Genomic DNA, 24,817 nt, shown 5'->3' on the forward strand with positions numbered 1-24,817 from the left:
CTCTATGTAATATTTTAAGTTGCATCAAAAGAAAGCATGCCTTTATTGCGGCTACTTTTGGGAATTGCAGTGCCTCCCTTCAATCCTATTTCTCCAGCTCCCTTTTATATGTTTGCGATTGTCTCCTTAATTGGAATAGTTCTCCCTGCATGTTGTTCATTAAAGGTTTTTATGTAAGAGAGATTGCCTTGGCTGCCATATGGCCGTTTGGAAGCTGTCTCTCTAAGGGGGGGGGAGTCTTCTCTGGTTTCCTCCTCCGTGGTGACGCTTGCCTGCAGTGCATGTTGTAATGGCAAATTTCTAAACGTGTGTGGGTGCCATTTCGTATTCATTCCTTAGGTACTCAAACTGTACTATGCCGTTGACGTCCCATACATCATCTAGGGTAGAAAGGCCATTATTGTCTAAAACCCTATAGGGTTGTCACGGGGCCCAGTTTCATGCACAGCCATAGGAGAGTTTTTGGTGTCAGTCTTTTTTCCCACCCCATTTCCCTCTGCAGCTTGAGCCATGTGGAAAGCACCATTGTTATCCCTTCAGGTGCACCCAGGCTTATCCTTGCACCATACAGTAAGTGAATATATCCTTTTTCACCTAGTGCTTCTCTGTCGTGTCGATATGCTGGGTCGTCTGATGGTGCATAGGCCCATTCATTCACTATACTAACTCGGGCTACTTCGTAGTATTTACAGATATTCGTTGGGGAGGAGCCGCCCCTGTATAAACACTATTGTTGCTCTGGGGAGCTCTCCTTTTTGGTATGCCTCCATGTATCATTTGTGTTGTGGGAGTATTATCTTGATTGCCATTTTTTTAAAGAATTCTGTCGAAAAAACGTTTAGGCCTAGTGTCTTCCCTGATTGTATTTGTGTTAGTGCCAGCTGCACCTCTTTCATATTTAGGTCTTCCACAAGCTCTAGTGCCCTATGCTTCTCCAACTTTCTACAGGGGCAGTCCCATATGAAGCCCTGCAGGTCCATTGCAGATGGTCATGTGCATGCCCTGTAGAAGTCGTGTTTGTAGTCACCCATTGTCGCTGTTGTGGCTTCAGTACCTACTACTTTTGCCTCCTCAGTGCGTGTTATATCTCGTGTATAGTACCTGCTCTTTTCTCTGTTGCTGAGCCAGGCTAGTATTTTCTCTGCCTTGTTCCCTCCTTCGTATATTTGCTATTGTTTGGCTTTGTATTCCATTTTGATGGCATCTGTTGCCAGTGAGCGATATCCTTCCACTTTAAGTAGTGTGCGTGCTCCTGTTACCTTTGTGGGCTATCAAGTGTATTCCTTCTCTACGTTTAGTATTTCCCTTTAAGCATCTTTTCATTGCTGCTCTTTCATCTCCTACTTGCCCATATATATCCCCCCGCATATCATGGCGTTATATGCCTTCCATTAGGTGGACACCCCCCTTACTGTGTCCGTTTTGTCTTTGAAGTAGTGCTCTGTGGCGATTTGCAGGCAAACCACTTCTTTTTTTGTTCGTTAGACACCGTGTGGCTATTCCCCATTCACTCTTTTCCCAGATTTGGGGTGAATCTAGTGTGATGCAGAGTGGTGAGTAGTTGGAGATCCCTCTGACCTAATTTCTACCTCTGTGGATCTATGAAGGGTCGATATTGGGGTGAAGAAATATTCTATGTGGGAGTGTGTGTTGTGGACCCCTCAGTAGTAGGAGTAGGATATCTGTGGACCCCTCTCCAGATATCTCTTGTACCTACAACCTGTATTATTGAGTTTCTCCTCTCGGGCATGGTGTGTTTGCCTGGTGCATTTTCATAACCAGAAAATGGATGTTTTATGTAGAATGTTAAACCTGACAGTATTTATTAATTCCATTTTTGCTTTAGTTTTCACGAATCCACGTGTGAACTCTGGCATGGGCATTGCTGCCATGAAGCCTTGTCATGTCTGATATCTTATTAGCCATGACAGCTTAGCGTCTGAAACTTATCATTTCGGATTTATCACTGGTGCGTAAAACTCTCAACATGTTCTCGGACAAAAACTCGAGACTGGTTGAAAATGTCACACTTGACAAGGTCCACTGATCAGGTGTCCATGTGTGTTTGTATTTAAGCTGTGAGTGCCTGCTTACGTGTCATTGTGTGTTGTCTTTGTACAAGTGTGGCCAGGGCAGTTTCTAGGTGTTTTGCCGCCCTAGGCGAGAATTGGAAAATGCCGCCCCCTCCCTTTTACCCGTTTCAATGTCCATTGCTTAAATCCTTACAAAACATAAGTAGTATAGTTTGAAAAGACAACACCCCGGAACAAAGAGCAGCAGTCCACAATTTGTAAACTGAAATACGGAAAAAAGCTGATAAGGATCACATTAGAAGTTTTCCACTCCAGTCATCAAACAGGTAAAACCAATGCTGTTCAAAGAATGACGAGAAAAAGAAAGTAGCGCTTCAATGGCAAACTCTGTAAAGTGGCACTAATATATTTGGGTGAGAATAAAACCAATCTGGCCACTTTGCAACCACTCTGTAATGCTTTATTTTGTTATTTATTTTTCGTATTTTGCACCTGTTTTTCTCTTGGCCCCGAAGCTGCACTTTGGAACAGAAAAATGTTAGAAAAAGAGGATATTTCTAACAAAAGTGTTTCTTCCATCTCTGGATCCATTTCACAGGGGAACAAATTAAGAAAAGTAGAGGAAACAGAGGGTAAGAGACGTTTATTGAAGCTGGAATCGGGTGTTTTATGCATTTAAGAGGCGGGTCTGTGAAAGAATTGGAGAGAGAAATGTAATAAACTGCATCTGAAGTGTGGTGAACACACCTGTTAGATACATTACCCGCACGACCAGAGATGTCCCTGGGGCCTGTGGAGGAAAGGGCGGCAATGTGGAGGGAACTTTCGATGTCCTGGCAGTGCAGTTACAGTAACCTAGACTCTGTTCAACTGAGGGTATTTCTTTGTCAAGGGCACCCATAGTATTTAATGGATAGTTCGATATTGAAGAACTGGGCTTACCTTGTGCCTTAAGTGTCGGTAACTAGCGCTTCCCTATTGTGAGTGTTGAGGGAGAAGCAAGGGGCCAAGAGGGGAGCCCAGCCCAGCCTTGTCCGGCCGCAGAAAGCCCGCTTTTGGCCGGGTTTTAACACAGGCACTTGCCTGGGCGCGTTGTGCGCCTGCGGAGCCTGGCGCACTAAATTGTGCTTGCCGGTCATTGGCGCCTTCCTCCTGGGCTCATGCTGACAGCTAGAGGCTGTAGTCCCTGAAGCGGCCCCTTTTGAGCAGCAAGTACGTTGGGAACAGGTTGAAGCATGGTTTTCAGCAAGTGAGGAGCTGCAAGAGAGATACAGAAAGGAAGAGAATAAGAGGAAGAAATAGAGGGGGGGCAGCTGACAGCGGCAGAGCAGGAAAAGGGGACACTTCAACCACTGATCTTACTTTAATACACCTACTGGGAACCTAGGGACTCCCACATGCAACAGAAGCAGGCTGCAGGGTTGGCCAACCACTCCTTGCCTTGACGTTCCTGACTCCGCCTCTCTCTCTCCAGCACTCTGGGTCTACTGCACGGGAGTGCGTGCCCACACCAAGACAAATGCAGGTATTCAAAAGTGAAAAAAAAAACGATGACAGGCTTGCCCCTCGTGAGATCATTGGTCCATTCTCTCTGGCCAGAAACAAGAAACAGGGCTGTCATAAGTAGCGCGTTCGCGCTATGAATGATTGACAGCCCTGATTGTTACAGACATCTGTGGACGCCGTGGAAACCGCAAATTTTGCACACACAAGGGCAAACGTCCCAAATTCCTTTTGTCGCCCAGTCTTGCCTAATGGTAGAAACGGCCCTGAGAGTGGTCCTGTGTGTTGCCTGCCTGCGTGTTTTCTTTATGCATTGCGCATGTGCATGTGTGTAGGTGTGTTGGTATGGTTGTTCATGGAAGCCTGTAACTTTCTTGTTTTTCCCTTCATGTACGTTTGGCTGAGTCCCTGTATGTTGTTTGTTCCCGATTCTATGCACTACTATAATGCCAAGACTGGTGGGTTTTAACTGCGTATAAAACAATGACAACACTAGTCTATTCCAAAGTAGTCATTATTCTAGATCATACAGACAATGGAATATATGACGATAATTATATTTGACAAACATAACACAATTTGGTAAACTGTGGAAGCAATTTTACATTTTAAGATTTTCCGATTGCGCAGTGGACAATTTAGCTACTGGACTGCATGCAACACCAAGACATGGATATTTCTCTGGATAAAGCTTTTACACATTTCAAGACTGACTAAATTGGCGTTTGTCTCAGATATCCAAATTTTTAGTCAATTGAAGTGAGTCTGAGAGACCTCACATCTCACTCATTAAGTGCAACTTTCACGCTTGGAACTTAGGGGCTGATTACGATGGCGGGCGGAAGCACATCCGTGGTGCTGGCGGTGGCGGAAAATGACCTTTTCCACACTCCAGCAGTGGTCCTTCCACCCGTCATGTTACGATGGCAGTGGGTACCGTGGCGGAGGGAAAGTCCGTCCGCCACTTTTCCGCTGGTAGCAATCGTCACGATTGCCTTGCGGAGCGGTCAGCATGCTCACAATGGCGGCGGAGCCTAGCATGCTCTGCCGGCACAATTATGATGCCGGCGGAAGCCAGCCTTTCCGTGGCGGTTGAACTGCCATTGAAAGGCTGGCAGAGAATGCCTTCCGGGGCCCGTAGCCGGCCCCCCTGTGTTGGGGGAGGTGTGGGTGCACTGGGGGGGGATACCATTTCACTGCACCAAGTAGCAGGCATAGTGTAGTGCTTGCCACGTAGTGCAGTGAAATGCACACCATGCTACTTTCCACGTTGCGTGGGTGCTGCTGTCAGCAGCCACCGCCGCAATGTGAAAGGTGCAGAATCCGACCGCAGTGGTGGCGGTCCCATCATAATCGGGTATACGGGACTGCCGCACGCATGTCGGTCGGACCCAATCACCACTACGGTGGCAGGTGGATTCAGTCCGACTGCCATCGTAATCAGGCCCATAGTTTCTCACGTGTTTACCATGACTCAAATACCACTCATTTGACTCATTAGCTCTTGGTTTCATCTCCTGGAGACAGTGATTCATTTAAAAACTAATGAGCGACGAGACCAACATTTGGTTCAGAAGCCCATTGGCAGTGGTGCTGAATGTCAGGGTGCTGAATACCAAGGCTGCGTAGTCTTGATTCTACCTCATGCCTTTTTAATCCACCACCAGACAGTCCATGCTCCGTTATCTTACTCTTGTTGGTTCCCATTTTCTTCTCTTGTCACTTTTTTCAAATTTACTCTTCCTCCTTCTTCTTTTGTATTTTTCTCTCTCTCTTGTTGTGGGTCAAAGTGTGATGAGGTCAAATAAATGTGGTTCCCTGGGAATGGGTGCTGGTGGGCCCCACCAGCAACAAGCGGCTCAAATTAAACACTGCTTCGAGAACAGTGTCACACTTATTCATTCTTAATTTAGGTCTGAGACCCATTTTTGTGGTGGAGTTTCTCACACCTGACGTCCTAGTCACTAGGTGTGAGTCTCACCTAGTTGAACAAGGTCTCACTCTTTGTCACTCTGAATAACCTTGTTGGATTTGATGTGGCCGCAATACATGGGATCACCTTCTCGAACTAAAATATCATATTTTGAAAAAAACATTTCATATCTAATATCCATATGTCTGTAAATCTTGAGATCTATATCTCACTACATGCACACACATACACTACACACATCACGCCTCACATATTAGACAACACACACACACATCACTCAAAACAATTTTGGGCTCCATTCTGTTCCACCACACACCTCTGCCCCAACAAGCACACATATGACACGTTTGCATGACATACTGCAAAGTTCACCATTGATAAGCATTGCTGGCCTCTCAAGATCATGCACCAGGCAATCCGCCCACAAGGTTGGTGATTGGAGAAGCTTTCCCCTTCTCAAACGAGTGCACGGTGCTTCAGTTAAACCCGAATTTGGAGATCTTTAAGAGCAGGACGAATGGAAAAAGCAACAAAAACAAAGAACTTGGATTCTATGATTTCATGGATGCCTTGTAGTTAAAGCATGACTTTCATTTTTTGGACCACTGAAACATTCCTAAACTGGGCCACATTTAGTTTCTCTTCCTCAAATTCCTGCCTGAGTCCTGACAACCACTTCCTTTACCGAGCTTGAACCTCCAATACATTCCACTGAAATGGGTGCTTTTGGAATAAAGACATTAAATCAGGAGAATTCTTATTAACCTGATTTAACTTTTGACTTCCTTCTTCATGGGAGTCATTTACTCTCAAATCTTTAGGAATGGTGTTAGACTTGGCAAAACGTGGTTTGAGTTTCAAAATGCTGGCCATGGAATGTTATGATTTTCTCTCAAGAAAGTAAACTGTAGTTCTCTCTGTCACCTTCCTCCTTAACCCTTTCTTCTGGATAAGTAAAAGATTTAGGGCTATCAGCTCTTCAGTGTGGGGATAGTGTCCAACCCACCTACATCTCATCTCCCTCTTCGCCCATCCCGACCTGCACCCATTAGTTACAGCTTGAACTCTGACCTCCCCTTGCGCACGCCAGCCCAATCTAAAGTTCAATACTTTGAAGGACACACCCTTAATACGATGTCATTGGACTACACAAAAATCGGAACCCAAGGAGACGATATAGTTAATCGAGTTGTATATAATTCACTACGTACTCTAAAACCATACAAGAGTGCACAAATAAGCAGTGCTAATGCCAACGACTAAATTATGCTATCGGCATCTGATCTGCCAGGGGGCAGGCTGGCTGGATATCCACTGGTGGCCATACGGTTTAGTTTTCTTATTTCCACATATTCCCGAATAGAAGGGGGATCGACTATGATGTCGTCAAACAAAGAAAGTGCGCCATGATGCCATTGAGCTTCCGGTATCACACAGTAGGGGTGATTTGGCGGGTTCTGAAATAGAAGAGATGTGGCATTAATAGGCTGTTCGATTGTGATTATTGAAAATTAGATGTTCTCTCAGTGATTACATTTGAGAAACTAACAACATGATAGAAACTAGCATTTGTAATGCATTCGGTCTCTCCTTTGGGACCTTATGTGTATTTATCTATGTAGCACATTAGCCTGGGCGCTGAAACATCTACTGTTCTTTAACATGTAGGGAAAGTAAGCACCAAACTGCATAACACGCCAGGTATGGGAACACATGGAGAGAAATATTGCATTTCAGCGGGAAATGGTATAGTCTAACGCTCTGCTTTTAATATAGAAGCAGGGCCTTCAGTGGTCATATCACTGAAAATACAAGATTTGAAAAAAATATTATTGTCTATGGGTGCTTGTGGAAGACAATTTCATTGGACTGGAATCTAAAGAATGCTAAAGTGATTCTGGTATTTTACTAACCTCTGCTGGTCATTTTCTATCAAGACAGTTAAATAGAGGCAGCTGAACGGAAAAAAAAGTCCCTAAGCGGAAGCAGACAAGTCCTAGGGCTAATCTCCAGAGACCACAAAGTACATACACATATAAGCATATTCTAAATATATACTAAAGTATATATACTAAAGTATATACAAGAGGTATGGAATGCTCGACCTAAAAGAAGGGTCAAATGCATACATCTGGCCAGTGCTGAGTGAGAATGCTTTTACTCTTCCCAGTCTCAGGATCCAGGCAGTGACACAACATCAGATTAGGCTGACAAAACTTAGAGCACTGAGGAAGGCACACGTCACTTTAATATGAGAATGCAGGCATGCACAGGACCAGGTTATTGTGGAGAGGACGCTTACAGTTTAGTGCAGAATGGTTCATGTAATTGGGAACTATTTTAAAGAACCCAAAGACACAGCTTTAAGTAGATAAAAGATTGCTTCATTTATGGAGCGTGGGCGTCCGCAGAAATTCTTTCGGTTGGGGGTGGGGGGGCATAACGTCCTCCATCCTCCTGCCCTTTTTGACAATGTCACAGGGCAGGGGCAAAGTCATTATCACATAAAGTGCAGGCATGCAGAGGGTTGAGGAACCTGATGCAAAAGCTTACTAGAAGGATCAAGCTGCCAATGTCTGATTAGCAATTTTCCCAATCTTTTTTTTACCAATGCACCACATTATTTATACACACATGAGCAGGGCACTATAACTGAATTATAAAACAAACACTTTTAGAATCTGCATTTGATGTTAACATGCACAAAGGATTGACAATTAAAATATATGACAATTGTATATATTTTGAAAATATATTCACTTAAATATATTAATAACATTAAATATATTAACTTAAATATATATATATATATATATATATATATAAATAACACCTGTTCTCATCCAAATAGGAAAATAAAGCATATGAACTTTAACTGGATAACAGTTGCAGATTAGGAACTGCAAACATCTACACTCTTGCTCAAATTTAGCAATTACATTTTTCAATGAGTAGTTGTATACAGTTTTTGTTCACTGGCAGGTAATCTTGAAAAAGGAACTGTAAACCCCTGGGGTCTTGTGCAAATTTATCAATTACTTTTTCAATCAGCTGTTGTTAGAAATTGGTTTTTTGGTGGCTAGGGTATGCACCTAAGCCAGGCAGAGTCCACCACTCTAGTCAGGATAAGGGGATTACATGTCTGAAATAACCCCTGCTGACCCCTTTGGTAGCTTGGCACGAGCAGTCAGGTTTATCCGACAGGCAGTGTGTAAAGCGTGTGCACATAACCAGCAGTCATATGGTGAAAACACTACAAAAGGACACCACATCAGTTTTAGATAAATATCCAATATTTATCTGTGTAAAACAAGACCAAAATTGATAAAAATCTAACATACAGTGATCAAACTACAAATAAACCAAAACAAAACGTTATATACAGTTCCTTGAAGTTGGTAGCTCCGTCCGGGGATATCACAGCATTGTGAACAAGCACATCCAACAGTTCGGGTGGGCGTGGCAACGCAGGCCAGCTACAGTGTCGAGGAGACCTGTAAAATAGTACCTTTGGAGATGCAGGGCGTCAGACCTTGCGGTGAGCTCAGGAGGAGCAGTGTCAGCAGGGGTTGATTCCGGACGTCGGTGCAAGAGTTTTTGGGCCTTTGAAGCCACACGTATTGCAGGTTGAACTCTATGAGATTGAAGTCAGGAGCACCGGCAGGTGCCAGACCTGTAGTGTGAAGCAGAGTATTGCGATGTGTGGTGCCCTCAGGTCACGGTATAGGCAGCAGCTCGGTAACGGTCGTCCAGCGGCATCAGTGAGACCAGGGCTGCAGTGCGAAGTGGGGCGGTGCTTGTTGCGGTGCTGCCAGGTGATGGTGCAAGCAGCGTTCTCGTCTTTGCTGAAGCACTGTCATCGGTGGACCCAAGGCTGTGGTGTGAGATAGAGTAGTGCATTGTGGTTGGCCCACAGGTCGAAGTGCAAGCAGCGGCATCGGTTGACGATCTGGAGTCGATGGAGCCAAGACTCCCGTATGGGACAGGTGGTGCATAGAGTAACTTACCAGGTGTGCCCCCAAACCTCGGTGCAGGCAGCGGTGTCGATGCCAACTTGAAGCGTCGTCGTCGGTGAGACCAGAGTTGCGGTGCGACGTGGGATAGTGCTCCGTGTTCTACACAAGCAGTGTCCACAGGTCACAGTGCCGGCAGCAGCATCGGTGCCAGTGTTGCATCGTTGTTGGGGATACCATGGCTGTGGTGTGAAGCGAGGCAGTGCCGAGTGTGGTGCCCACAGGTCGCGGTGCAAGCAGCGCCTGACGGCGGTGTTGGACGTCGTTGTTGGTGAGACAAGGGTTGCGGGGCGAAGCGGTGCCCTCTGTGGTGCCTTAAGGGCACGGAGCCGGCAGCGGCGTAGCTGACAGAGTCGGGTTACCTCTTTCCTCTGTGGCAGCTGAAACATCCTGTTCCAGAAGCCAGTACACAGAAGATGTAGAAGTCTTTGATTTCCATGAGACGTCCAACAGGAGGCAAGCTCTATATCAAGCCCTTGGAGATATTTGGGATTCAGAAATCACATTCCAGTCCTTTCACTGCCCAAGACAGAAGCAGCCACTGCAGGCCAACCCAGGAAACCACACAGCAAAGTGGTAGTCTCTCTTCACAGCTCTTCCAGCTGTTCTCCCTGGCAGATTCCTCAGTCCAGCAGTCATCTAAAGTTCTGGGGTCAGGGCCCTAACATTTATACCACATTTTCCTTTGAAGTTGGTACAAACAAAGTTCCTTTGGCACACAGAAACCAATGCAGCCTGGCTCAGGCCATGTTCACCACAGGAGGTGGAGACACCGTTGTGGAAGGCAGCCACAGTCCATTTAGGTGCAAGTGTCAATTCCTCCCACTACTCTATATGCAGCCAGATCTATTCAGCCTGGCTATGAGTATCGTAGGAAAGGCAGAACACACCTCCCCCCCCTTGTGTCTGTCTAGTGTTAATGAACATCCATGCTTCTGTCACTCCAAAGCCCAGACAGCTAATACACAAAACAGGCAGAGGCACATGGATGGTTAGACAAGGAAATACCCACTTTCTAAAAGTGGTATTTTCAAACACACAATATAAAAATCATCCTTACTAAAAGATGTTTTTTTTAATTCTTAGTTCAAGCCTAGTAAACTCCACTTTTCTATCAGCTCCCTATGGCCAGCCACATTTGTTTAAGTGTTTACAAAGCAGCTTCCATGTTAACCTATAGGTGAGATAGCAGTTCAACGGTGAAAACCAAATGTACAGTAATTCACTTTCAGGAAATGCACAACACACCGGTACAGGTCCCACCTTTCACATACACTGCACCCTGCCCATAGGGGTACCTTGGGCCTACCTGAGAGGTGTCTTACGTGTCAGAAAAGGGAAGGTTAGGTTCTGGCAAGTGTGTGCACTTGCATGGTCGACATGGCAGTAGAAACTGCTCACAGACACTGCTGTGGCAGGTCTGAGACACATTTGAAAGGCTGGCGGTGTGGGTGGCACAGTCAGCGCTGCAGGCCCACTAACATCATTTGAATTACAGGCCCTGGGCACACACAGTGCAATGTACTAGGGACTTAGTAGTAAATAAAATAAGCCAATCATGGAAACACCAACCCATAAACACAATTTACATTGAGAGCATATGCACTTTAGCACTGAATAGCAGTGGTAAAGTGCCCAGAGTCCTAAAGCCAACAAAAACAAGGGCAAAAGCCAAGTCTAACAGCTGTTGTTTATTTTCATCAATTTTTGCTTGATGTATGCTCATCATGCACAAACCTGGTAAGCACTCATCAGCTGCCATTGTCGACCTCTAATTACAATCCCCAGCACACGTTGTTGTGATTACAAATAAATGACAGCAGTAGCATATGTAAGTTCACTTGAATACACAACAGACATCTCAATGAGGTTCCTTGTTTCCTTATTATTTTTCTTCTGGTTCCTTTTAATTCAAACAAGATCTTAGCCAGCCAACACGTGTTTCGTCGCCACCGTTGGAATACAGTCCTGCGACTTTTTCAAGACTCTAATGTCTCTTCTTCTCATCCATTTCATATGTGGTGATAATTCCAACCCACACAATCCTTCGGCGTGGACAAACGTACTTAGGTAACTTCCAATATGTTAAAATCTCTGACAACCGAATATTTGGGTATGTTGTCCGAAAACATAATCAGCAGTAGCTGCTGCTCCTCCCAGGCAGCTATCCTTCCAGTCCGGGACTAAGGGCATTCCCAAAGAATGAACATATTGGAAGTTACCCAAGTACGTTTGTCAACACCGGAGGATCGTGTGGGTTGGAATTATTACCACATATGAAATGGATGAGAACAAGAGACATTAGAGCCTTGAAAAAGTTGAGGGACTGTATTCCTACTCTGGCGAAGAAACACATGTTAGCTGGCTAAGATCTTGTTTGAATAAAAAGGAACCAGAAATAAAGAAACAAGGCACCTCATTCTGATGTCTGTTGTGTTTTCGAGTGAACTTACATATGCTACTGCTGTCACTTATTTGTAATCACAACAACGTGTGCTGGGGATTGTAATTACGTGTATTTGTAGCTTAGGCCACAAGATTTGGAGAGGCTGGTGGTTCTCTCCACCCTTCAGCACCGTGATAGCAATATACTGACCAAGATATTTAGTGACTCCACCCTTGGGACGCCAGGATCCCTATATATTATACCACCGACCATTTTCTTACATTGTCAACCTCAACCAGGTTTTCACCCTTCTCATTGTGCTAAAAGACCTTCCCACTATTCAAGTAGCCACTGGTAATGTGACAGTGATGGAGCGGGTAGTGCAACATTTTGTATACCTCCTCTATTTTGCATGGAAATACTAATTATATAATCTATTAACTGTAATATTATTAAACGAGTTTTGCATGTATACTAATCAACATTATTAAAACTTGAACTACACGTGGGATTTGCATTTTGCATGGCTAAATAATCTTTATAACTAAAATCTGTACGCATATTAACAATAATATATGTGGTAATAGAATACTGCATGATATATGTTGCTTTTGTGATGTTTGCATTCCTGATTGGATCGAAAAGGTGAATATAACGGCTTTAAATGTTGCTAAATGCTAGATAAATACAAGCACATAGAGGGATTAGTAAGGGGTTAACATTAGATTCACTATTTGTATGTATTAATTACTCTTTTGTGTTTGTTTTGCTTAAGTTGGCATTTGGGCCTAAATCAAACACGGCCGCTGTCACCACACATCGAAGTGGCCACTGTCTCATGAGGTGCGGAGTGAGCTGCGCATGTGCAAGAAATCTCCAAAACCTCGTTGCGACCTTTGTTCACCATGTCCCCGGACAAGGCTATAAAACGGGACGCTAGCCAAGACAGGAGAATAATCGACCTTACAATAAACCGGAACAAGCCGACTCCTCGCTGACCAATGACCTCACCCCTCGAACTGTACTGAAAGTCTAGAATTATAAATCGGACGATCTCAACCGGCCAATCACGACTGTTCTTAAACTTTAAATTGTATCTTATTTTACTTCATTGTATTATAAAAGAGGGGAGTAGAATAGGGAGCGAGATTCATCTTTTCCATTCATCATTTTTCATGTTCGTTGTGACGCCTTTTCTGAAGACCCAGATGCTGTTCGACCGCTTGATGACTGCGAACTTTTTCTAAATCCACGGGCCATGATAGATGCTTGCACGATTTCTGGTCCTTTGAGAAATTGGGACTGTAACATGCTGAGCAAAGAACTTTGAGCTTTGGCCTGCTTTCGGACGATTTACGACAAAACTTGATTATGCAGAGCCAATGAATTAGAGGACTCCAAATAGCCAGATTAGGTAAATATGATGTTCTGCGCTTACTTGAATTAATCTAGAAATTCTAAGCTTTGATGAAATAAATGCAAATATAAGTCATTATGAAAATTTAGAAAAACAAATATTGATTAACAAGAAATTCGAGTTTGTGTTCATTAAGGGCCTTATGTAGGTGGGCTGGCATTTACCACTTCATAAATACCGAATCATACCGATTCGGTATTTATGAAGTGGTAAATGCAATGTAGGTAATGAGTCAGTAAATATTACCGAATCGGAAAAATTCGGTAATTACCGAATCGGTATTTACCGATTCAGTAATGAGGCATACCTTGCCATTGATGGGAAGGTATGCCTCATTACCGAATCGGTAAATACCGATTCGGTAATGGGGGAGCACATGCAAGGGTGGCAGGGTGTCACATTGACACCCTGTTGCACCCCTGATTCGGCCATGTGTGCACATGTGGCGCACATACATGCCCTAAGGGCATGTATGTCTGCCACATTGCACACTTAAACGTGCACAAAAATGCTTTTTGTCACCTATTCGTCATTTACCACCAACCTTTAGTTGGTGGTAAATAACGAATCCCCACACCCACCACACACTCCCCCTACATCTCATTTCATGATTCGGTATTTACCGAATCGGTAAATTTACCGAATCGGTAATATTACCGATTCGGTAATTTTACCGATTCGGTAAATACCGAATCATGAAATTCTCCCCCTACATCTCAAAAGCCAAAATACCGGTCGGTAACGGTATAATTACCGAAAATCGGCCGTTACCGACCGGTATTTGGCTTCCTACATGAGGCCCTTAGAGAGATAAGAATTCCGAGTCTTAAAATGTGTTTTAGCTGGTTCTAAATCACCATCAACCAATCCAACTAAATTGGTCCATCGACCAAGTGGGAGGAGTGCCTTGATGTTTAGGCTTGAGGATTTGTAGACGAAGGGCGTTAATGTATATTTTTGTAAAATAACTTTTCTCTCCCTATAGGTTATAAGGTGTTCCCCCCACATGTCCAGCGCTTGAATTGCTCATCCCTCCTGTGTGTGTAGACTCGTGAAAGTGATGTGTGAGTGTTGGTGTTATGGGCCCCACCAATGACTGCGTGTGTGAATGAGCTAGTGTGACGTCGGGTCTGCGACGCAGGGAGGATATTAATATGTGTTGTTCCCCATTGTCTCGGACTTTTTGCGCTGGATCAGTTTTTCTGGTAGCAGAGTTATGGTTTTATGGGGGCGCGTGGCTTAGGCGCCTTCAAAGATGGCCGCCGTTTCCGACAGCTCCGCGGTGGCGTGAGGTGACAGAGTCTTTCCAGGCTGTCTCCGTTCACTTTCGGAGCGTAGAAACTGCTTCCAGTATCGTCGGAAGTGCTGCTCCAATTAACGCGCTACAGCTACCAGCGTAGGGTGAGCTTCAAGATGTATTTCGGCTTCATAACGGCTGCAATGTACTCGTGGCCGCCATTTTGTTTTCATTTTTAATGCGCTCCTCGCGTTTGCTGCCACTGTGCCTCAGAGGATATCTGTTTTTAATGAAATGACTGCCTGAACAGGATTTTACTGCGCTTCCTTTGAGTTTTTTGCTTGGTACACCATATTTGAACACCATATTTGAGCTAACTTATTTGACACAATTTTGCTCCTTGGCTCCCCTCACGCTTGATATTTCTGCATTTGGAGAACGTTTCATTCCTCATAAAACCAGTTTGCCATGGCAGGGATGTTATTCTTTCGCTCTACACTGCTACCAGCACATTTTAGGTGACAATACTTTCTGAACCAGAATTTTTGGAACTGTCACCAGCGTTTCTTCTCCTCATATATGCTCCATAAAGTGGCGTTGTGTATTGTCCTACATTTAGTAGCTTTATACTGCTATACTTTACTATCCAGAATTCTGCTGAAGATCACCTTTTTTCAGTTTAAACCATGGCAACATCTCAGGCTAACCGTAAAGAAGCTCTGCAGTATAATGGTGCATCTTTAGAGGATTTCAATCCTTTTAACATTCTACAAGAGAACGCAGACGACATCCCCAGTGACTCTGTGGCTATAAAGGGCTCCTCTCCCTCTACGACTCGACTAAGCTCTAAACAGGTGTCCAAAATACCATCTTCAGCTTCCTTTGCGCCTAGAAAACGAGGAAAAACGAACCCACCTTCTCCTACTAATTCTTCTTCACCTCTTTCCCTGGGACTTCTTCTTGAGGAGATTCGCGCCCTCAAACCTTATATTGAAGAAACCAACATTCGTTTGCAGAGCTTGGAAGATAATTGGTCTCACACTGAGCAAAGGGTTGATTTTCTGGAGAGGCAAGTTGATTCTGTTCAGGAAGTCGCTGCTCAAGTTCCTCCTATTCATAAAGAAGTTGAACATCTTAAACAGCAAGTTGAACATTTAGAAAATCGTAATAGGCGTAATAATCTACGCATTTATGGTCTGGCTGAAGGTCTTGAAGGTTCTAACGCAATATCCTATTTTCAGTCCTTTCTTCCAACTCTTCTTGGTCTTCCAGTATCTCCGCCATTAAATATCCAACGTGCACACCGTCTGGGCCAAAATCCCCGTTCTCCATCTTCCTCAACGAAACCCAGAGGAGTAATTTTGCATTTCCTAGAATATACGGATCTACTTAAGGTCTTGCAGGCAGCCAAACAGAGAGGAAAGATTTCTTGGAATGGTTCCAATCTCTTTTTTGCTCAGGATTATGCCAAAATAACTGCTGACCGTCGGAAGAAGTTTTTAGATATGAGACCAGCTCTTCGCTGCATGAATGCTCGTTATGGCTTATTTCACCCCTGTCTTTTCAAAGTGACTTACAACAACAGAACAACCAACTATGAAGACCCTGCTGTGCTTCAATGATTTTTGGACTCTTGTAAAGGAGTCTCTATGGACACTTCTAAAGCATAATATGACATGAATATCTTTGTCTCAAATGTTCAATGTTTGTTACTTATTTGTCCTCAATTGTGAATCTCTTTTGTCTTAGTCATATCTGTAAGTTTTGGTGTTATTATAATTTTCCATATTAATTATTATTTTATTTTTCCCTTTTACTAGGTTGCGGTTTCTGTGCTCCCTTATTCTCAGTGTTCTTCATTCAGCCTGGATGATGGTCTCTGTGTGCTTCTCGTCCTGCAATCTCTCGCCCGGTATTTGGCCTTCCCCATGTGGCTCCACCTACCCCAACTTTATTGTTCTTTTGTGGTATGTTTTTCAATTATTGTATTGTTTCATCAATTGTTAATTGTTTTGTCTTTTTGTTTCTTGTTATCTTCACTTCTTCCCTCTTTTTCTCCCCACTGTTCTGTTTTATCTAAATTTCCAGTTTTTCTTTTATGCCTCTCATCTCTATCATCTTCTTTCTCATCCTCATTTTTTCTTCTATTTCATGAACTTACATATTTCTCACTGCTATCTCTTTACAATAATGCTCTTTTTTCATATTTTGCTGAATAATTTGCGTTGTTTTTGCCTTTATACATGGCAGACTTGTTCAAGAAATGTTTTGATTAATTTTAAATAAGATTTAAATGTCGTTAAATATTATATCTTGTAATGTTAAAGGTTTGGGTTCTCCTATCAAGCGTCAACGAGTTTTGTCACATATTGCAAATTTAAAGGGAGATATTGCTCTTTTGCAGGAAATTCATATACCAGTTACTGAAATAACTAAATTACGACGGAATTGGGTAGGCCATGTTTTTGCATCACCAGGGTTAGGAAAACGCAATGGCGTTGCTATTCTCTGTCATAAACGCTTGGATGTCCAGCTCATACGACAGGATAATGATTCTGATGGTAGATGGGTTGTAATTTCCTTACTCATTAACAAGATTCCTCTCACAATTTTTAATATTTATGCTCCCACTACTCAGGATAAAATGTTTTGGCCCCAAATTCTTACCCTTTTAATGCAATGCACTGATGAGTATTTGAATTTCGGTGGGGACTGTAATATGATTGTGGATCCTTTTATTGACAGGAACTCCAACTCCAGATTCGTCCCTTCTTTTATACACTCTCAATTCACCTCCATCATCTCTCAAAGGTCTCTTGTGGACTCTTGGAGACTTTGTCATCCCACACTACAAGAATACACTTATTATTCACCTGCTCATTCTTCACAATCCCGAATAGATTACCTTTTTATTTCCAAAGCTCTACTTCAGCACATTTCTCACTCAGACATAGGATCTATTCTAATTTCCAATCATGCCCCAGTTTCCTTAAGTTTAGATCTACTTCCCCCCACTAAAGGTACTAACCGCTGGATATTTAATAATTCTCTTTTATTAGACCCTAAGTTCACACCAGCCTTTCTTGATTTTGCCTCCTTATTTTTCGAAGAAAATGAATCCCCTCAAATGTCTCCTCAACTTGTATGGGATTCCTTTAAAGCTGCCTCTAGGGATTTTATCATATCCTTTGTTGCTCAAAGGCAACGTGCAGCTTCTCTTTCATCTCAGGCACTGAATTTACAAATAAAAAAACTGGAACACCTCTATGACCTAACAAAAAGCCAGTCTACCTTAGAGGAACTTATTAATGCCAAACTTTCTTTTAATAAACTCTCTACTGATTCTGCAAATCTATATTTACTTAAATCTAGCGCTAAGTTTTATAGTGCACAAAACAAATCTGGCAACCTTCTTGCTAAATATCTCAAAATCAAAAAGGAACGTACTAAAATTGAATCAATCATATCCTCATCTAATACCATATTCCATAAAGACGAAGACATTCTTTTAGAATTCTCCAATTTTTACAAATCACTATATACTCCGGAATCTCCACCCCTTTTATCTGATATTGATCGATATTTAGCCCCTATTCCTCCACCTCCCTCTTTGGATGTGGATTTCTCCTCTCTAGAAACTGATATACACACTAAAGACATCCTCAAAGCTATTCAATCACTTAAAAAGGGGAAAGCTCCGGGAACTGATGGTTTTACTACAGAATTTTATTCCCACTTTTCCAATTTGCTCATTTCCAAACTACTTAAATTATTCTTGTTTTTTATAACTTCTCAGAGATCTGAGGGTTCAGTTCAAGAGGCTTTGATTTGTCTCCTTCCTAAAGAAAATAAAGATCATACACTATGCAAAAATTACAGACCTATTTCTTTAATCAATTTGCATTATAAGATCTTTGCGAAAATTCTTGCGCTTCGTCTAGATAATATTCTACCACAATTAATAGGTAAAGAACAATGTGGATTCATTAAGGGTCGCCACCTCTCTGATAACACCCGTCTCTTTTTCAATGTACTCAGTAAATCTCATTCCCATAGATCTTCCCTAGCAGCTGTTGCTTTAGATGCTGAGAAAGCTTTTGACAGGGTTAATTGGCAGTTTATCTTTTCAACACTTACTTGGTTTGGTTTTGGCCCTAAATTTCTTTCCTATATTTCATTGCTTTACTCTTTTCCAAGATCGTTTATTTTAGCTAATGGCCTTGTTTCCTCTTCCTTCCCTCTTCTCAGAGGTGTCAGTCAAGGTTGTCCCCTTTCTCCTCTTTTATTTATTGTGGCTTTAGAACCTTTATTATCTAAAATCCAGATGAACAAAAATATTACTGGTTTTCCTTATGGCGATAAACATCTAAAACTCTCGGCATATGCTGATGATATTCTTTTATTCATATCTAATCCTCAGACCTCTTTACCTGCTTTTCTTTCAGAAGTCTCTACTTTTTCTTCAGTTTCAGGATACAAACTCAACGTAGACAAATGTGAAATTCTTCCATTAAATAAATATTGTTTCCATGCTGATTTTGTATCTTCTTCTTTTCACTGGAGCCCTACTAAGATTAAATACTTAGGCCTATGGTTTACTCCTTCTATTAAAGATACTGTATCACTCAATCTTAAGAACCTCCAGTCAACTTTAACCAATTCCACATCGCGATGGCACCCCTTATTTTTATCTTGGTGGGGTAGACTAGATTCTGTAAAATGATGTTGGTTCCTGTAATTTTATTTTTCTTATCTAATCTCCAGGCAACATTCCTAAATCCTGTTACAAGAAAATATATACTATTTTATCAAAATTTCTGTGGCAGAACAAAAAACCTAGGATGTCTTTCTCCAAGCTTAAACAGCCTAAACATTTAGGTGGAGTTAATTTCCCTGATTTTGCATCATATCATACTTCCTTCTTTCTTAAGAACTCTTCTTCATTACTATCACAGAATTCGACTGATTTGTTATCTTTACCTTTGTGGGTAGAAATGGAATCTTATTTCATCTACCCTCTTTCATTTGAAGAATTTTTATCCATATCTAACACTCCTCAAAAATTTTCTCTCACCATTCTTAAACATATTCGTAAAATTCTTCACCCACTTATGCTAGATGGTTTAGATGACCGAAATCGTTTTTGCAATCTCCGATTTGGTACAACAGTCACATTTAGATTAAAAATAGGACTCTTTTTTGGAAAGACTGGTTCAATCTTGGTCTTAAATGGACTCATCAGCTTTTTCTAGGTGATACCTGTATACCCTTCTGTATAATACAAATACGTTATTCCCTTCCTTCTTCTTATCATTCTAAATACATATAATTGACCCTAGCCGCTCAAAGTTCTTATGATAATCTCATGGTTTCTTCCACACAAATTAATCCTTCTCCTGTACAAATTTCATTCTTGAAGTTAAACACTTCAGCTTCTCAAATTTACAATAAATTGAGAAATAGTGGTCATACTCGGGATAAGTCTACTGTGGAATCTAGTTGGGAATCTGATTTAGGCATTTCCTTTTCCACTTCAGTGTGGGAAAAGATTTGGACTAAAATAAGGAAATCTTCTAGGGCAGCAAATATTGCACAAATGTTATTTTTCATATATAATAGACTTTTAATTACTCCGGCCAAATTGCATCAGATTAACCCTCTCATTTCCTCTACCTGTTGGTCCTGTCCAGCCCCTGTTGCAGATCTTAAACATATGTTATTTGTATGTCAAGTTATTCATCAATTTTGGACTAGGGTATGGCAACAAGTTAACAAAATATTTCACACACATATCCCTTTTTCTTTTTCTCATATTTTTCTAGGTAGTGTTGCAGAAGTTTGGTCCTCTTCCACCTCTCTTAATACCCTCATCATTGACTTACTTATAGCTGTTGCTTTTTAACAAATTACAAAATCGTGGAAAAATGCTTCAAATGTTTCTTTTCAGGCCTGGTGGTATGGTGTTTGTTATAACCGTAGATTAGATAGGGCTTATGTTCACCCGATTGCACTTGCCATTAAACGTGACTTATCATGGCTACCCGTTACCAATTTTTTAAATATGTCTGCCCAATCATTACCGTCACATATTCCAACCATAGAAGAAGTTTCCAAAACTCCTTAGATTAATGTTAATTAAGTATTACTATATTCTGTTCTTATTCTCAATATATAATTACGTTTGTAGTAGTGAGATAAGTATGATATGTATGCTATATTTTTGAATGAGGTTTCAGTTGTATCAATATAGGATATATTTATTTATTTTTTTCCCTCCCCTCCCACCTATTCTACTTTCTTTGTTGTATACAGCATATTTTCCAATTTATTATTACTATATACTGTATTGTATTACTGTTCTATCTTATACTTATACCCAATAAACTTTCTTTAAACTAGAAAAAAAGAGTTATGGTTTTATTGTTTTGGTGATTATTGCTTGTAAATTGCTTATTGATTATTAATTGTGGAAAGTATTGGGTTATCTATTAACACTCTATGTTGAGTTGCGTCGAGTTCTATGTTGTTTGACGGCTTCTGGGATGTAGGAAGTCGGAAGTTTGTAAAGGTTCCGTAGTAGGGCAGAGGTAAGCGCCGCTCTCGGGAAAGACGGAATTGTTGTTGCTCTGTAGGTACATGGGGAAAACGTGTGACGATTGGAGTTGCACAACGCATTGTCTGAGTTCGATTCGGTAACATCGTCGTGTGTTACCAGCTAGGAATATTTTCTGTATGAGAGAAATGTATGGTAGCGAAGGTTACCTGTGAAATTTTGGTCTTATGTACCAGGAGTCCAAAAGGCACTCTGATTACGCTTATCACTGGAAAGGTAATAGGTGTTCCCTAAGCTTGCTAGAAGGATAAAGTAGAGGGAAGTGCTACTTTATTAACGAGTGTCATAATTCTGTAGTAGGGCAGACTGTTCTCTGTTCTCGGGAAAGAAAGAATTCTGTGTGAATGAACTACATTTTCCATATGAAAGTGCGAGAATGAAAAGGCATTCAGGTTAATTGCGAGATTCTGGTTTTATTTCTCAGGAGCATTAGGTCTCAACTAGGTGTCTTATTTCTGGAGAAACAGTTAGCTAATGCTTGTTAGAAGGGGAAGGTAGAGGGAAGTGCTACTTTATCAACGGAAGTAACGATTCCGTAGTAGGGCAGATTGTTCGCTGCTCTCGGGAAAGACGGAATTCTTGTAAGAAAGGTCATTAACTGTTCTTTGTTAGCGGAACAGACAATGGTGGCGTTTTTTATGTCGTTACTAACAAATTTGTAAATCAAAAGAATGTAAGAAAGTTTGCCGATAAATTTTGTAAAGGAGGGGTCAGCAGAAGCAGGAGTAGCGAGAAAAGCTGACGTCAGAAAGACCGCGCTGGGATTGGCCAGTCAGTAAAGAACGTAGACGCTCCTGATTTTGTGCGTTAGTGTATGCCGCGCTGAAAGTGGAGAATTATAGGGTGACGTAGACGCTCCGGATTGGTGCATTAGTGTTAGTCGCGCTACGATTGGATAAGACAACAGAATAGTCATAGGAGAAATCTAGCGAGACACGGAAAAGACAAAATGATGTATTACGGTCCACCAGAAAAAGAGAAAACGTCCTGGTTTGGAAAAATCAAGAGTATATTTAAGAAGGACAAATCGATTGTGACTAGGGAAGGACAATTACTTCCCCCACCTAAATCGCCCGCATCCTTCATGGTTGCGAAATATGGATACCATACTTGTATTTGGTTGGATAATTGGGCAACGTATACAAAAGATGATGGAGTTTTGGCATTTCCAGAACATGGTTCATTTAATTTAGCAGTTTTGAGAAATTTGAGGGAGAAAATGATGAATCTAGAACCGAGACCTAGACCAACACAGGTCGAAGCATTGACAGAATGGGAAGACGAGATGCATGAGTGAGAAAGGCAGAGGAGTGGCGGAAGGTATAAGTACATGTTTGGTAGATCATATGGACAGGAGAATCATGATGACAGAATGAGGAGATGGCGAAGTGCAAATATGACTGATGGTTTGTTTCCTGTGAGACATGCTGAAAAAGTTAGTGGTAGAAAATGTATGGAAACGAGAAATAATATAGAGTCAGGAGGGTATGGAGTGCATGAATCGGAAGATGATGTTCTTGACGACATGTTATATAAAAATCCAGCCCCCTATCAATCAGATTCTGACATACTGACACCAAGTGCCCCAATAAAAGAGACTCTGCGAAACAAAAAAGTTGAATCAGTACCACAAGAGATAGGAAGAAATAATTCTTTCAGAGAGACAGAGAAAAAACAGGATGGTAAAACGAGTACTGGAAATTCGGCAGAATTAGCGAAAGCCACTTTAGAGTTAACTGAGAAGATTAAGGAATTGACTAAAAACTTAGAAGCCGTAACTGTTCCTGTAACTATAGGGCCTGTAATGCCTAACAAAAGGATGGTGAACATTGTCTGACGGTCCCTTATAACAGTAATAAACAGGTTGAGAGGCCAGGAAAGAGTGCAGATGAGAACACATGGAAACAAACAGCAAGTACTTCAGAACAAAGTATGCCTAAAAACTTGACAGTGAATCAAACTTTTGTGGACAGACTAATAATGACTACAGAATTTGTGTCAGAAGCACCAAAAGATTCAGGGCAAGGTAATGAGGAAAAACCAGTAGGGCCTACTTCAGAAGAATTAAGTGAATGGTTGAGGAGTTTACAGAGAAAAGATAGAGAATCCCAATCTATAGATGTGGCCAAGCTAAAAATGTTTTTAGAAGAATTAATAGTAGGAACTATCCCCACAGAGAAGTTAAAAGCCTATCAGGATGAAGAATTATTATTTCTATGTAAAAGTATAACTTGGAGAGCAAAGATTCTACACGAAAGACTGGAAGAAGTGGCAAATGAAAGGGGTATAGACCTTGAAAGAGTAAAAGCCTTACAAAAACCATATCGAGTAGACTTCTCTGAAAAAGATATTGAAAATCTGAATACTGCAGGACGAACAACTCAGATTAAAGACATAATCATTTTGTTAAGAAAATGGGGAGATGTGGATAAATGGGAAAGTAGGTGGTGTCAAAAACGAGATGATGCCTCAGCCAAAACGTTTGCAGCCTTTCCAATGAGAGAGAAGGAAAAGGTAATAACAGAATGCCCTATGAGAGAAATTCCTGGTAGAGGATATGTACATGTTCCTTGGACTAGACAAAATATTTTGTCATTTACTAATGATTTCCCTCGACTACGTGAAAAGCCAGTCGAGTGGTAAAGGCAAGTAGATAGGTTTGTAAAATTATCAAAAGTTTTGTGGATTGTTTTAAATAGTCTATTTGACATAATAGTACCAGCAGACTTATGGACAGAGTGCAAAATTATGATAAATTGGCCTACACAAGAATACACTAGAGACCCAAAGACAGGTGCCCCTGATCCACTTTTCTGAAAAACAAAGTACCTCCCAAAGAGACTGATTGGGTAAAAATTGACCAAACTCATCAGGAGACTAAGGAATCGGTACATGCTTACTATGAGAGGTTAATCCTTGCCTTTAAGCAGTTTAGTGGTGACGAAAATTTAAGTGAGAAAGATTTAAGTAATTTTGTATACAGATTTGTATTTGGCCTATGTCCTGAAATAAGTGAAATGATTAAACAGCATACAGTAGATTGGCAAAATAAGAAAATAGATGAAGTACTAAGACATGCAAAATATTTTAGTGATGAAATTGAAGCCAAGCAGCGTAAATCTAAAGAGAAGGCTATGTGGGCACAGGTAAAAGTAGCAGAAAGACAAGAAGCTCAGCTGATTGAATGAGCAAATAATGCAGGACCAAAACCTAAATTTAATGTTGGAAAAGGAAAGGGACAATTCAATATAGAAGAAGCCAAAAAGAAATGGCCATGTCATAATTGCGGAAGAATAGGGCACTGGAAAACCGAGTGTAAATTTCCCCCGAATACTAATGGTGATAATGCATCATTGAATCCACAGGTGCAGAAAGAGGTGAGTTGTCAACCACAGCGACAGCAGCAGGTTGTTGCCCAACAGAATCAGGTGCCAAAACCGCCTTTTCTACAGAGCGTACACTCACAGAAATACAGTAATGAGACAGGATTCTACAACGAAGAACAGTTAACTAAGCTGCCGCGCGCTAGTGCTGTTTCGCAGTATTGGTTACAACGCGATGAGAGTGAGTCAGAAGAAAATTATTGACGGTGCCGAGGGGAGGAAGAAGAGTGCGTACTTGGCGCAACTCTAGAAGTAGACCAGACAGGCCCTTTTGGGGATGGAAAGGTAAATGATGAAAA

At 41.7% G+C, this 24,817-nt stretch overlaps 1 protein-coding gene across 1 annotated transcript in view; it reads right to left on the reverse strand.

Annotated features, from left to right (window-relative positions):
- Nucleotides 1-6,646: 6,646 nt before the first annotated feature.
- Nucleotides 6,647-24,817, reverse strand: part of LOC146796187 (uncharacterized) — a 245,859-nt gene continuing 227,688 nt past the window's right edge. The window contains exon 4 of the mRNA XM_085628613.1: nucleotides 6,647-6,926. Within this exon, the coding sequence (XP_085484739.1) occupies nucleotides 6,729-6,926 (198 nt within the window). The 3' untranslated portion in view covers nucleotides 6,647-6,728. The remainder of the gene's footprint in view (nucleotides 6,927-24,817) is intronic.

The sequence above is a fragment of the Triturus cristatus genome, chromosome 10 (genome assembly GCF_964204655.1).
Source record: "Triturus cristatus chromosome 10, aTriCri1.1, whole genome shotgun sequence".
NCBI classification, from domain to species: domain Eukaryota; kingdom Metazoa; phylum Chordata; class Amphibia; order Caudata; family Salamandridae; genus Triturus; species Triturus cristatus.